At 28.8% G+C, this 14,580-nt stretch overlaps 1 protein-coding gene across 4 annotated transcripts in view; it reads left to right on the top strand.

The window, feature by feature from the left end:
- The first annotated feature begins 789 nt into the window (after positions 1-789).
- vib (phosphatidylinositol transfer protein vib) overlaps positions 790-14,580 on the top strand; it is a 45,897-nt gene continuing 32,106 nt past the window's right edge. The window contains exons 1-2 of one of the 4 annotated variants that reach the window (XM_065513346.1): positions 790-890; positions 1,359-1,766. In XM_065513346.1, coding sequence (XP_065369418.1) covers positions 1,750-1,766 — 17 coding nt within the window. In that variant the 5' untranslated portion in view covers positions 790-890; positions 1,359-1,749. Of the gene's footprint in view, positions 1,000-1,080; positions 1,258-1,358; positions 1,767-14,580 lie in introns of those variants that run through there. The other 3 variants (XM_065513318.1, XM_065513328.1, XM_065513338.1) reach the window with 3 other exon arrangements.

Raw genomic sequence — 14,580 nt, 5'->3', positions numbered from 1 at the left:
ATCAGGAAGAAAAAATATCTAACAGATATTGGTAAGTCAAAAACTCTTTCGAAGAGCACCGAACATTTCTATCAGAAAAGCAGCTCGTAAAGTTAAATGCTCTGATTCTTTTGTGCGCAGAGCCAAAGCTAATGCTGGGTTGAAGTCGTATAAAGTTCGAGATCGCAATGCGGTGAAGAAGTTCAAATTTTATAAAAAATACACCTTGTGTGATAGATTAAACTTGCACTGCAGGAAATGTCAATAGTGAAACTATGTATTTACTATCGAATGGCATTAAAATTTTGGAAATCGGTGTTAACAAAATAAAGGACCTTTGGCCGATGAAATTAAGTTCTGAACCATCGTGCGCCGTTACAGAAGTTCATCCAGGACTTTCGTTTTGCACCTTTAACGCGATTTTTAAGTTTATTCAACATAGACTTGTACGATAACCAGTTTCCTCATCTTTTCGTCCCGGTTGAAAATAAAGCTTGTTTTAAAAATGTTTTTATTATATTAATTTATTTCATATTAAAATAGTTGGCATCACTGATGATACACGATTGTTTTGATACATTATTGTCATGCATTTTCTATTACAAAAATTCCAATTGAATTACTAAAATAATTCTATACTTTTTATATATGCATTAAACACTTTTTGCGGTAGCATAAATTTAATACATATTTTATTGTTCAATGAATAAAAAAAATAATATATTTTATTCTTACTTTTGACACTTTATTTATCCCCCTCTTTACAAAAGTACTATAATTTACAACGCTGTGCGATAACTTTTTACCTTTTTTGCAGTATTTTTCTCTTTCGTGACATTCATTGTTAGATGGATTTTTCAAGCGGCTACAAATACACGTAAAAGTTACGTTCGTAATTGGAAGATAAAAAAGTAAAGAAATTAATTTCCAATAAATTAAAATTAATTAATTAGAAATTGTAAAAAAGCTTGAGCACACATTAAACAAAATTAAAGTGTAAAATAGACAACGTTTAATAAAGTGAGAATCATTTAAATAAAAGAGTAAAATTGAAATAAAAATTGCCAATACACATACAAAAAAAAAAAATACTAAAAGGAGGACGTCATCAAAGAAACATTATTGGAGACAACTTTTTTTCAGATATTTTATGTGTGCGGAATATATGTGAAAAAATTCAATAGATTTTTTTATTTGCAAATTCTCTATAGTTTATAATAAATTTATAATTTATTGCTGAAAATTCATAGTGAATGAATTGTTTTTAATTAAAATAGTGTAATTTAATTTACTACTGCTACAACTTTATATGAAATTTCTGTAATTTATGATTTTTTCACGATATTTTAACATAAATTATACTTTTTTATATTTGCCAGCTCAGAGCCACGACCTTCTCTCCCCGTTACGACGACAACGGTTCTCCTTCGATATATTTCCCCCTTTTTATATTTGTTTCCTTCTACACCACACCATTACTACTCTCACACACAAAAAAATAATAATAAAAAAATACTACAACAAACATTTGTACGTACAACAAATAAATACGAATAAAGTGAATGCTGCTGACTGATATCAGTGTCAAATTTAATATCAATAACAACAACAAACCATCAACTATAATAACAAAAACAAAATTTGTGCAAATTTTTTTTTCCAATTTCATTAAAGAAAAACAAGTGAACAAATTTGGAGCTATTCCATTGTTATTAACAAGTGTGTATTTCAATTTGATTAGTTACAACTTAAAAAAGAAAATCTTTAAAAATGCTGATTAAAGAATTGTAAGTACAAATTACATGTTTTTTCTATCTTTTTCGTACCCTATTTATTTTAGTAATAGCAACAACAAAATATACACTCTCTGTTATTTTTTGTACTTATTTAATCTCTTCTTATGTTTGACATATAAAAAGTGTCCTTTTTTTGGGATTGAATTAATATTTAGCTTTTTTTTTTAAATGTAAATTAAAAAAATTAAGTTAATAATTTTGGTTAATAAATATTTTAAATTTATTTTAGATATTTTAAAGTTTTTTTTTTCATAAAATAATAATAATTGCCGCTTAATTTCAGTTTTTTTGTGATAAATCGATTAACTTTTGTTTGCCTTTTTTAATTCTCTCATGGTCACTTTCTTTCTCTCTTTTTCTTATTGGATGATAAAGAAACACATGTGTTTTTTTTACAATTGCTTGACATTGTTATTATTGCTAATTTAGCGTTTTTTTGGAAATATTTTTTAGTTGTATTATCTAATTGGGATTACGTATCGTGGCTTAAATCATATTTTATATATTCATTGAATTACCAATTGATTCTGAAGGGAATTTTGTATAACAATTTAGCTCTTTAGCTAACAATAGACATTATCTTTAGTAATAATAATTTATTAAATGGTCATATATAGTATCTGTAAGAAAACAAAAAGAAAAATAAAGCAAATAAAATCAAGTATTTAGGCCCGGCGCTAATGAGTTTAAAAATAGTTAAATTGTGTTTGAACTATGTAATAATTTTGGAAGTACTTGGAAAGTTTTTTTTGTGAATCGAAATTTTAGACCTCGCAATTGGTTTGCAGTAAATCTTATATATAAATAGGCCACACGTTTTTTTGTGGTACACTTTTAAGTACGTTATTGTCCACCAATATTGATGAAGCATATGTGGTTTAAAAGGTTATTTTCTCTAGATATGCTCAATATAAAAAATATTTAAAAGTTCTTTCCATAAAAGTGGTAAAAAGCGTTTTAAAAGTGGTCGAATTTCGGCCAGCAGGCGATCCTAATTATTATTTGGCAATTGCTTTCCATAATTTTCTTTCTGCCAAGCAAATAAATATTTTGCAAACTGAATTTTAAAAGTCGTAAACTAGTTTTGGTTTTTAAATATTTTTATTGAAAATTTGAAAAAAATTTAAAAAAATACATGCAAAATTCTTTTTAAAAACCTATTACACTTTTCATTATTAAACAATTATATCTTGATAAAGTTATTTTTTAAGTTTACTTTACTTATTAATTAAGTACCTACATATGTTTATATAATTTTAAATTAATATTCAAATGGAATTTGCAATATGCAAAAAGCAGAACAAAATAAAAGCAGTTAGATTATTAACGAAAGGCGGTAACATTAATTGAAAATATACTATTTATAGTGTACTAGATAATGATACTTACATAAGTATTTACAATCTTATTCAGTTAATTCAAACGTTAACTAAATATGTACCAGTTACTTGTAGACAAATTATCATTTAAAATTGTAATGATTTTTTTTATACAAAATATTTAACGGAATAAAGATAACGTCCAGCATATCTTCGAAAATAGAGTAAAGTCTATTCACCCTGTCACAGATCTTTGGATACCTACACACTGGGCAGTTTTTTTTTAAACTTTTTCAATTCAAGTTCTAAACAAATTTAAGGACAAACACATTTAATATTTTTAAGTTTCATCATTTAGTTATAACGAAGCTTTTATTATACAGGATGAAGTTATCGTTATCTACAGTTACCGAAATAACAGGAAATATCCTTGCCGCTAAAATATCGTTAACGAAATAAGCCAAAATATCGTTACCGATATAATCTAAATTAGCGTTACTGTTAGCTTTTTACGGTATTGAATAGGTAGAATAAAACCGAGATTTTGGCTTATTACTAAAGTTAAAATTAACTCGGTTATAATTAATCTTTGGTTTTATGCTACACGGCTTGAATTCCAAAAATTGTACTTGTTTTATGACGAACCCAAAAAATTTCGGCATCCCACAAAAAATGGTGTTCCGCATGGGGTTTCGAAGGATAGATGAAGGTTTAATTAAATTGAGCATGATCAAATAAAGCTCTGTTGATTTTTTTTAATATTTGTTTCTGAATAATCAAGGAAATACTTTATCAATAATAATATTTTTGAAAAATATTCATAAAAACATTTTAAATTTAAACAATGTTTTAAAGCTAAATTTCCATACAAAATTTGATTTTTAAACGTCCATATGTATTTAACTAAAATTTTTTTTCTATTGTAATTTTATCGATTTGTTGTTATAATGTTAAATTTAATTTTAACTTATATACCTTTCACAATGATTGGTAAGGGTATAGTATATACATAATTTTGTCATTCCGTTAGTAATAAAGTTATATATTCTGAATCATTATATATATCGGAGTCGGTATAGCTATGTACGTCTGTACTTCCGTTCTAATCAACATTCCGAAACCACCAAATAACTTCATACATAATTGATGCATTAATATATCCGCTATAGACCTGGTTTGTCCACGATTAACATGCTTTTTTACCTATCTGGATCACTAAGTCAATACCTATATTATTGGATATATAATGATAGACATTTGAAAGGTCTTTTCAACGACTTATGTAATAACATTAAAATTCGGATCGAAAATCTAATTTTTTTCAACAAAAATTTTTTCTGTAAAGAAACAAATTTTTGGTGACTTCATAACAGAATTCATTAAACTTATGAATGCTTAAATTTTTGTTAATTCAAATCTAATACAAATTGATTTTAATTGTGTTTTCTTCATTCAGTTTTATTTAGATTTCGAAAATGGAATTACGAATTAATTTTGCTCTCTTACTTGTTTTTACTAAATTGTTTTTTTCTAGTGTACCTTATTGATTTGTTTTTATAATGTTAAATTGAATTTTATATTTAAGCCGTATTTCTGCTCGAATTTCTTTAAAACTTATAACCTTGAAGTGTCCTACATAAGTAAAGGAAATAACAGCATAGTTTTGGTCATTTGTTTCTATAGTTTGCTATTCAGTAACATTACACTTCGTAGTTGTGATCACTACTTCGTCCCCTTAATAAAACAATAGTGTATAAATTTTTTGCCTTTCGAAATAATTGAGTTTGTTAGTAGACATCTAGAACAAAAGTAATATTTCAATTGATCTTATTTTGACCCACTTTGTGGAAATAGAATGGTGTATATGCTTATATACTATTGTTTTATTAAGGGTGCGACTTGTTCTCCGACTCAATCTAATTATACTTTATAAAATTTCAATTTTCTTAAATAATTTTTAGTTCAAAATAGTAAGATTGGCTGCCGTAATTTGGTTAATTTTATTTACGGTATTTTGACTCATTTCGGTAACGGTATTTTAGTGGTAATGGTATTTGACGTAACGGTATTTTATAATAACGTTAATTTCTTCTTGAATAAAATTGTTAATAAAATGGTAGAATTTTTCCATAGTAAATTCTGCTACTTTTTCAATTAAAGAAAGCTTATAACATCATGCATTACCTAGTAATGTGTAGTTATTGTCTATTATTTTAAAGTAAGGAGTTTATTAAAAGCGTGTACATATTTACAATTGGTTTAAGCCCTTTTGCCAATTTAACTTTTAACATTTTTTTATTTTATTTTTCCTTGTGCTTCTTTCTTTGTCTTGTTGCAGTTATATTTTCTAAAGAAAACATTTAATTTCATTTAACAACAATGTTCAGTTACAAATGTTAAAATCGTTTCAATTGAAATGCAGTTGAATTGTACAAGTATTTTTTACACTTGTGAATTCTTTGTGTTTCCTACCTGCAAACATCTACTTACATACATATTTATAATTCTATGGGAAATACACACAAATTTTATATTTCCCAAAAAAGGGTAGTTTTTAATTGTTTTTTTTTGCCTTCTGTCTTTTATGTTTAGTTTTCTTTTAAAGAACATAATTAATGTGTAAATTTCATTAAAATTGTGTCACATATACACCAAAATACATTAAGGAAATCAAATTTAATTTTTAAGTAAAAACAAATTGTATGTCAAAAATTGTTTTTGATTTTAGCGTAAAATCTACAATTCTGGAGGTTTCTTTTCCACACAATCTTATACACAATCTAATGTACTTCTATACTATCAAGGAAAATAAATTTCTTAAAATAACTTTTAATTTACTCATTTATTCAATTCGATAATTAAATTGTCAAAACGAATATAATTTTCGAAACAGTTTCCGTTGTATTGTCACTTTTACAGGGTGTGTGTGTTGGTAAACATTTATATGTTTGTGGCACATACAACCTGAAAAATGTTGTCAGTAATGACATTTAAAGAACATACAACAACGTGTATCTTGAAAAAGAAAAAAAAAATAATGATGCAGTTGCGAAATAAAAGAAAGCGAAAAAAGTTCGTACAAACAAAAAATAAAACAACAAATTAGAACTAATAAATCAATGAAGAAAATAAGTGCCATTAAATAGATGACGATAAGAAGAAATGGGGAAAAATAGCAATAACCACAACAACAATAGCATATGAAATGATATAATAAAATTAAATTTGCCAATAAATACATTATTTCCAACATATCTATCTATCTACCTACCTATAGTGTCGGTCAAAACATATTGGACCAAAATTGCTTTTATACTATATCTATAGGGAAAACAAATTTGCTTGTTTTTTAAACACAAACAATATATGATATGAAAAAGTTCCAACTTTGATTTAACTAAAGAAACATAAAACTACAAATATGTTTGTACCTTAAGGGCCATTATTATTACAACTTGCCGTTATATTTAAAGGTGACATTTAAAGGTTACTTTAACTATAACGGCAAGATGTAATAATGGCCCTAAAATTAAGAAAATTAAAAAACAGTAAATGTCATACTTTTCGCATAGATATGTACTTACATTTACCCCAAACAAAAATTGCCTTGTATGGGAATCGAATGCTCGGTTGTTTTTTGTGTAGCTAAGAGGAGCTAGAGGGTTAATATCATAGACGACAACTTCTATGCGTTTATTCTATGGTTAATATCTTCCACAAAAATGTTCTCTATAAAATTTCACAATATAATTCTGACAATAAGAATTCTCTCAGACATTAACTTAAAACATTTTTCATTTTTGACCCACTGTAAAACAAAAAAATCAGACCAATTGGACTATTAGTTTCATAGAGAATAGACATAGAGCGGAAACTCTCCTGTCAAAGACCTAACTCAGTTGTCAGAAACCGAAGTGGTGAGAGTGTATTAGTTGAAAAAACTATGTGAAAACAAAAACAACACTCGTATGTGTTGTAATTTTGAGTAATTTTTTTGTTTGAGTTTTTTTCTAGTTTCCGCTCTATGTTCTCTATGATTAGTTTATTCTACAAAAATGATCTACTCAACATGCCCTTTCAGAATTATAGGGTCGCATAGTGCGGCAGAATCAAAATTATCTAAACGTGAGCGTAGCCAAGGTGTGTTCGAGATTAAGTTCTTGAAATGGGCCCTACAAATTCCCAGGGGTGGGTTATGGGTTCTCAAAGTAGGGAATGTACAATTTTTAAACAAGTGCCGATTTCAAAGATTTTTATATTTTTGGAAAACGCTCGGCTAGATCTTGAAAAATATTTCTGATGGACGGATTTTTAAAGTGGCATATTTTTCAATATAATTGAAATATTTTTTGTAAAATCAAAATTAACTTATCTAAACAAAAACAATTTAGTTCGGAATAAATGTGTATCAAATTGTTCCTAATATTTGCAATCCTATTAAAATTTTGATACAAATTTTAGTTTTGGAAACTCAATAAATATGTAATAAAATCTTAATTTTTTAACAAAACCCAATGAAATTTTCAAATTTTTTTTTAAATTTTTCATTCTAAATAACAAAGTGTAAAAAAAACTTGTCAAAGGGAATCCCGCAATTCCTAAAAATTGGAGCGAAAATCTCAAAAATCCAATTCGCTCCAATTCAAATTCTGTTCCAATCAAAAAATCTTAATTTGTTGAACAGTTTTATTACTAGTTTTCTTTTCCGTTAAAATTCGTAACTTCACCTTAAACTATTGTAACATCAAGAACAACTCCAGTGATTATCTTTAAATATTTTAAGAATAATGAAATGTCTTTGTAGATGCCAGAGGTAATGTCGGGTTAAGGAGAATAAAGTTTTACATGCTGTTTTGTTGTTGGGCAAGAGACTTGCGCAACTAAATTGCCTAGTGTGAAAGGGGTCTTATTTTAAAATTTAAAATTTTTTTTTTTAAATTTTAAAATTATATCTATCATTAGTCTATATTAATAAGTTAGTAATCCAGATATAGGTAAAAAATCGAGGTTGTCCTGGTTGTTTCCTCATATATCAGATTTTGCTGATTTTAAATAGGAAACTTCTCGAAAATATGTCTGACAGAATTATTGAAGATTTGGATTCCGAAGATATCTGGGATTTCAAGATTGATTGATTTCAACAGACAGACAGACGGACATGGCTTAATCGACTCCGTTATCTATAAGGATCCAGAATATACATATATACTTTATAGGGTCGGAAAATTATATCGTGGAAATTACAAACGGAATGACAAACTTATATGTCTCACGAAGGTGAAGGATATAAAAAGAGGAATAAGCCAAAAAGATATTTGCGAACAATTTTTTGTAACAACAAAAACAGAGGAAACTAATCACCGAGGACGTCGACTAAAATGTACAACCGCTAAGGAAACTGCACGAATTGTGAGAGAGTTCTAAAAAATCCATACACGCTAGTTTCTTGAGTAATAGATTATCTCAATCTAGAGTCTAGACTCTAGAGTTAAGTGTTTGGACTGTGCAAAGAAGAACAGTTTCAGCTGGGCTCAAAAAGTATATAACTGCGAAGAAACCTTTATATCGCAAAATAATCGTAAAGCTTGAACTAGACTCTTTCACAATGGAATTCCGTTTTATTTTTCTGTGAATCTAAATTTAATTTTGAGGATTCTTATGGAATGAGGAGAGTTCGACGACCTATCAATAACACACTAAATTCCAAATACTGTACTGGAACAGTTAAGCATAGAGGCGAACATGTTATGAAGTGGGTTTGATTTTATGGTGAAAGCTTAGTACACCAAATTTAGGATTTTATAAAAATATATTGCAGGTCAAGATGCTGCCTCATGTCCATGATGAATTGTGGTTAATTTTTTTTGTTTTAATAACACTCATTTCTAAAGAAATACTAAAATTAAATTACGTTATTAATAATACCTACTGAGTATGTAATTTCATTTTAGAGTGCATTTGTTGTTTCTAAAATCTTTACCTTCTTTGGAATTAGAATGGAATTGGAATTATTCAATATGTTTTGATCGATACTGTATATAGTTCATATACATATATACAAACATGTATAGATTGAACATCGAGTTACTTGTAGTAGATAGTTGACACACAAACACACACCTGCACTAAAACGTTTTCTTTGTCATACACTTTAAAATTATAAAGATCTGCAATAAGAAAAATAGAAGGTAAAAGTGAAAAATACATTTATTGTTATCAAAGCAAAATTATCATCTACACCATTTCCCCAGAACTTAATCAATTATTGATAATTTCCACTTAAGAGGCACTTAAAAGTCTAGGCTAGATTTTCTATTACAAGCAGAGATTAAGGATGTAAGACAACATACAGTAGCCCAAGAAAGTCTACATACAGGAAAAATCATTACGTTACTTTAATTTAAAGCAGTTTTTTTAGTTTTTTTATGAGATATATAATAATAAATTATGTCGATTTTAGCAAAAAAAAATTCAAATAACGCCCAAAAGTTCACCGTTATTAGAGTTATTGATTCTGAGTAAAATAACGAAAAATTTATTCTCGGTCACGCCTACTTTTGGGTGGGCGGGACTATTAAGTTTCATAATATTTTGAACATTAAAGCCAAAAAAACCAAAAAAAAATTTCGTTATTTGACTTAGAATCAAAAAATTTAATAACTGTGAAATTTTGGAAGTGATAAGAAATGTTGCTAAACCCGACTTAAGTGATGCTGTTTCAATTTTTTTAGTGTGAATTTATTTTTTTAACAAATATATTTCACTACTTTTAACTTACAAATACAGCTTTCAACGAAAGAAATTTAATTTGAATTCCTGTATGTAGACTTTATTGGGCTACTGTATGTCAAACCAACTGCATACAATATGTAATATTTATTTTTCAACGTTATAAAAAACATTCTTTAGTTTAGAGATTTCAAACGAACAAAAAATCGCTTCTAAGTTTTTTAGATTTACAAATGCTTGAATATTTGAAACAAATTTAGAAAACAAATGCTACTTAGAATTAGATTTATTAGAATGCTCAAATTTATTAGATTATGCTGCAAATCCGCTGGTATAATACCATCAGAAGCCGATAATTTAATTGGGTCAAAACTATCAAGGGCCCACTATAGTCTATCCTAATAAAGATAGACTATAGTCTATCCTAATAACGGCCCAACTTTATAAAACTGATCATCATACCTCTCATACAGGAATGTGACAATCCATATCTAGGTTCTATTGTCCACCAGTTTTCGAATTGAAATGGGTCATTGACTTCTCAACCACTTCAGTCTAAATACATTTTAACAGGTATTGCAACATGTGGCCGATCATTGTCAAGATGGAATATAACGCTTTCACATCTAACCGCATTTGTGGGCGTTTATCGGCAAATGCTAGCTTCAAAAGAATCAGTTGCGTTCGGTACAGGTTCCATGTGATGGTCTGGCCAGATTTCAGAGAGGAACTTTTATATATGGCTTTGGTGTAGATTCGGCTATTTAGCCGGGCTTCACGCTTCGGGTTATCGTAATGGGTCCATATTTAAGTGCATTGCGTGCGTATTGAAATTGCTGATTGAGTAGCTCCCAATGATTTTGCAAGGTCTTGTTGAGTTGTAGTAATGTAGTAATGCCTCCACTTCTTTGTCTTCAAACATTTTTGTCTGGCGACACTTTTTTCAAATTAAAGAAGTATAGCAAAACTTTTCGCATATGATGCTTTGTTGACACAAAATTCGACGTTTTCGAAGCAAGAAAAAACTTTGTTATTTACACTTCTGACTTCAATAACTGAGTGAGTATAAATGACAGGTCTTAAAAACGAAAACCCCGTTCAAAGATACGCCATCTATTGTAAATTGATTTTCCTAACATCCGGAAGTAACATATGTGTTGCTTTTAGAAGATACATCTTCGACACTTCCAGAAGTGAAATAATCTGAACGTTGATTAATTTTTAACATATCCAGATGAGCCATATCCGTTAATTCTAGAAGTCATTAAAAAGTATCCCATTCGTTGTATGACTGTAGCTTCGCATTTCTTCCCCACATCGACCAGAAGAAGATTTCATACGAGGCATGAGATGAGATTTCTCATAACAACAATATTATAGTAGGTTAGTTTAGGTTTCACTGGCAACTCACTTGGATTAAAAAATGATGGCATTGTGATACCCAAGGTGTAAACAGCAGGATATTTATTATACTTCCGTTGTCTCCAAGTTAAACCAACCAGATTCCCTGATGAAGGCATATATTCGTCTAAGACTCATCCTTGATAGCTCATACACGCATGATAGGAATGGAATTCCGAAGATGTGTTCTCTCAAGTTTATCAGAGCCTGGGCATTGGCGGAATAGGTGAGACTCTGTATCCTCATCTTCTTCATTATGACAGCACCTACAGTAATCATTGTACCCTAGGCCCAGTCTTCTAGCATGTGTCCCAATCCTGTAATGAAGGAAACAATTAGCCTTATTTGCTGCTGATTCGTCCTGCTGGCATCATATATGGACCAAGTATACCTCGTTATAACACATGAAGGCTCGTTGGTCCACCTGTTCTGTGTAGTCTCATATAGTTTCTGTTGTACTGCCATCTTGTATCTAACAAGGGAAATACCAGAATCGATCCCCTCATCATTCATCATCGCACCCCTTTTGGCCAATTCATCTGCTATACAATTAACCTGATTTCCATCGTGTTCAAGGACCCATATAAGCGTTATCTTATTTATCATCTCTATCTCATTAAGGGGTACCCGGCATTCCACGCCTTGCTATCAGTAAATATAAATATATCACATGATATTCTATAAAACTTCAGCCTGTTGGATGTACTTTTAATGGCAGTAACTTCCGCCTGAAGAGCCGTACAGAAGTTAGGTAGCCTGAAGTAGTATTTTATCCCAAATATTATAGTACTAACACTAACATTGATTTGAGGTCTCCACGTGAGATTGAGCTCTCTTTGATTAAATTTGATGTTTGCTAATATTGAAAGCATTAGGTGGTGACGGAATGTTAGTTTTATTAGACATAATTTTTAGACATTAGGTTCCGATATTCGGGAAACATTTTATTTATCCTAATCTGAAAACGAATATTCGGTATGTCTCTAAAGTTTTGCAATGTTTCAGAATTGGCATAACTTTGTTTATATAAAAATGCTTAATTTTAGACGTGTTTGTGCAATAAAAATCAAAAGTTTAAATTTCTAATTAAAAAAAAAAAAAAACTTTTTTGAAATAAAAATTTTATGATTTGAATACAAAAATCACTACAAAGATCTACATTAATTTCAATTGATACAGTTCTACTGTTTAATAAATAATAATCAGTTAAATCGTCATACATTTCAACTGAAAAAAAACGCTGACTAAAGCCGTCTTATCAAAATTCAATAAAGTGTTTAATCATATTCAAATAAATAAAATACACACGTCCGCAAACGTAAACGACTACAAACTATCTGTTCACAAACACGATTTGTTTAGCATGTTGACTTGACAATGATTTTGACATTTTTCACATATAAAATAAACTACACGATATTTAAAACCAAATGTAGGATTTTTAACAGCCGTCTTAAATTTTCTTTGCACTCATTTGCGTTGCTAGTCAATATTCTACGATGAGACAGACTACCTTTACTTTTTATTACGAAATCATTATATGAAATAATTATTGATCAGCTTTTAGATTATGATTCAACTATTTGGTTTTTCTTCTTATATACACAATTTGTCTAATGATTTTTGATAAAAATACACTGAACGAAATATGAAATGCCTAATAAAAAAAGCAAAAGCACCCCTCTTCAATATTTCTAATAATTCATTAGTGTTTGTACAAGAGACTGTAATAAATCCGATAAATACCGCAATAAGAGTAAATAATAATACCTACCATAATATTCTAAAGGTTTTTATTTTTTGATGATTTATGTTGTTTAAAATAAATTTAATGTGGTAAATGAGTTTGAAAATATGTAGGGTATATTAAATTATTATTTCAAATTGAAATTATCTCAATAACAAAATCATTGTGTATTTGTTTTGGGGGGCTGGCTACTAATCTAATTTTTTAAGTTACTAAATACTATAAATATGTACATAGAGATAAACTTTAAATCGAATGACACGTGCTTAAGAGCAGCTCAGCTGACCCAGTAAATTGTATGAATAACAAAATGATTCAATTGTATGAGTTGTTGTAGCTAAAATTTCCAAATTATGATTTTAATAAATACCTACAGTGCACTGTAGTGGTTGACTATACAATGGAAACTTTTCCAAATATTCAATAAGTAGATCACAATTAGAGATTTTCACGGGAATACCCGGGAATTCCGCACAATTTTCAATCCCGAAATCCCGGCAAATTGTGCGAGAAATCCCGGGAATTATTTTCCTTAGTTTTATGTGATGTTTTTTGAACTTTACTTTCTCCAAAAGTTGCTCCAACACAAATGCAGAAGATTCATACAACAAAAAAGATTTAACCCAAATAGAACAATAACCAGTTCATTATTCAAAATATTCCAAAAATCCGTGAATATTCAGGGCTGTCACAGAATCTTATTCCGATCGAAAGTGGAATTATTTTATTATTTTACTTTTTCACAAAGAGTAAAACTAAAATTTTTTGAATAAAACCACCTTCCGTGGAATTGAATTTTGTTTAATATTATTGAGTTTTCTTCAAGTTTTAATTAACATCTTTACTTAATTTTTGATTTAATAAGCAAAACATTGACAATTAAAAATTAAAAAAAATAAAATAATTTAATAATTAAAGTTTAAATTTTTATTGTATTTTTTTATTTGTATCCAATTACATTTTAAAACCAAAGACATTTTGTAGATTTTTAACGAAGTCTACATTCTTAAAACTGAATAAATTGTTCTAGGCGAGAATTCCCGGGATTCCGGGAAATTTCTAAATGAATCCCGATTTCCCGGTAAAAGAAAAAGTGCGGAAAAAGAAAAACTCTGATCACAATCCAAACAAATTCTTAAGAAATTTGTATTGTTTTTAATTATTTGATTAATTTGATATACTTTTATTTACTTTTGTATATTAACAATAATAGCGTTCGGAAATATTCTTAAAGTTCCAGCCAAAGTATAACAAGTAGTCAGAGTCTCTATTTTTATACCCACCATTAAAAACGAAGATTTTGTCATTCCGTTTGTAACATATCGAAATATTGATCGTAGAACCAAAAAGTATATATAGCCTGAGTCCTCAATAGATTCTAATGCGATCTAGATATGTCCGGGCGTTTGTCTGTCTTTCTGTTGAGTTCAACACCATTGCGAAAGATATAATCAAATCAAAATACTTTATATTTGAAATATAGTTAAGGCTTAATCAATCACCCCTAACGGCAATAACATGTGAAATTTTGTTTCCATGAAATATCCATTTACTCGAAGGGAAAATTGCTATCGTCACAGATGATGAACAGATACGTCACGGAGTTAAA

Source organism: Calliphora vicina, chromosome 1, assembly GCF_958450345.1.
Source record: "Calliphora vicina chromosome 1, idCalVici1.1, whole genome shotgun sequence".
Lineage (NCBI taxonomy): Eukaryota > Metazoa > Arthropoda > Insecta > Diptera > Calliphoridae > Calliphora > Calliphora vicina.
This window is presented reverse-complemented; position numbering and strand designations above follow the sequence as displayed.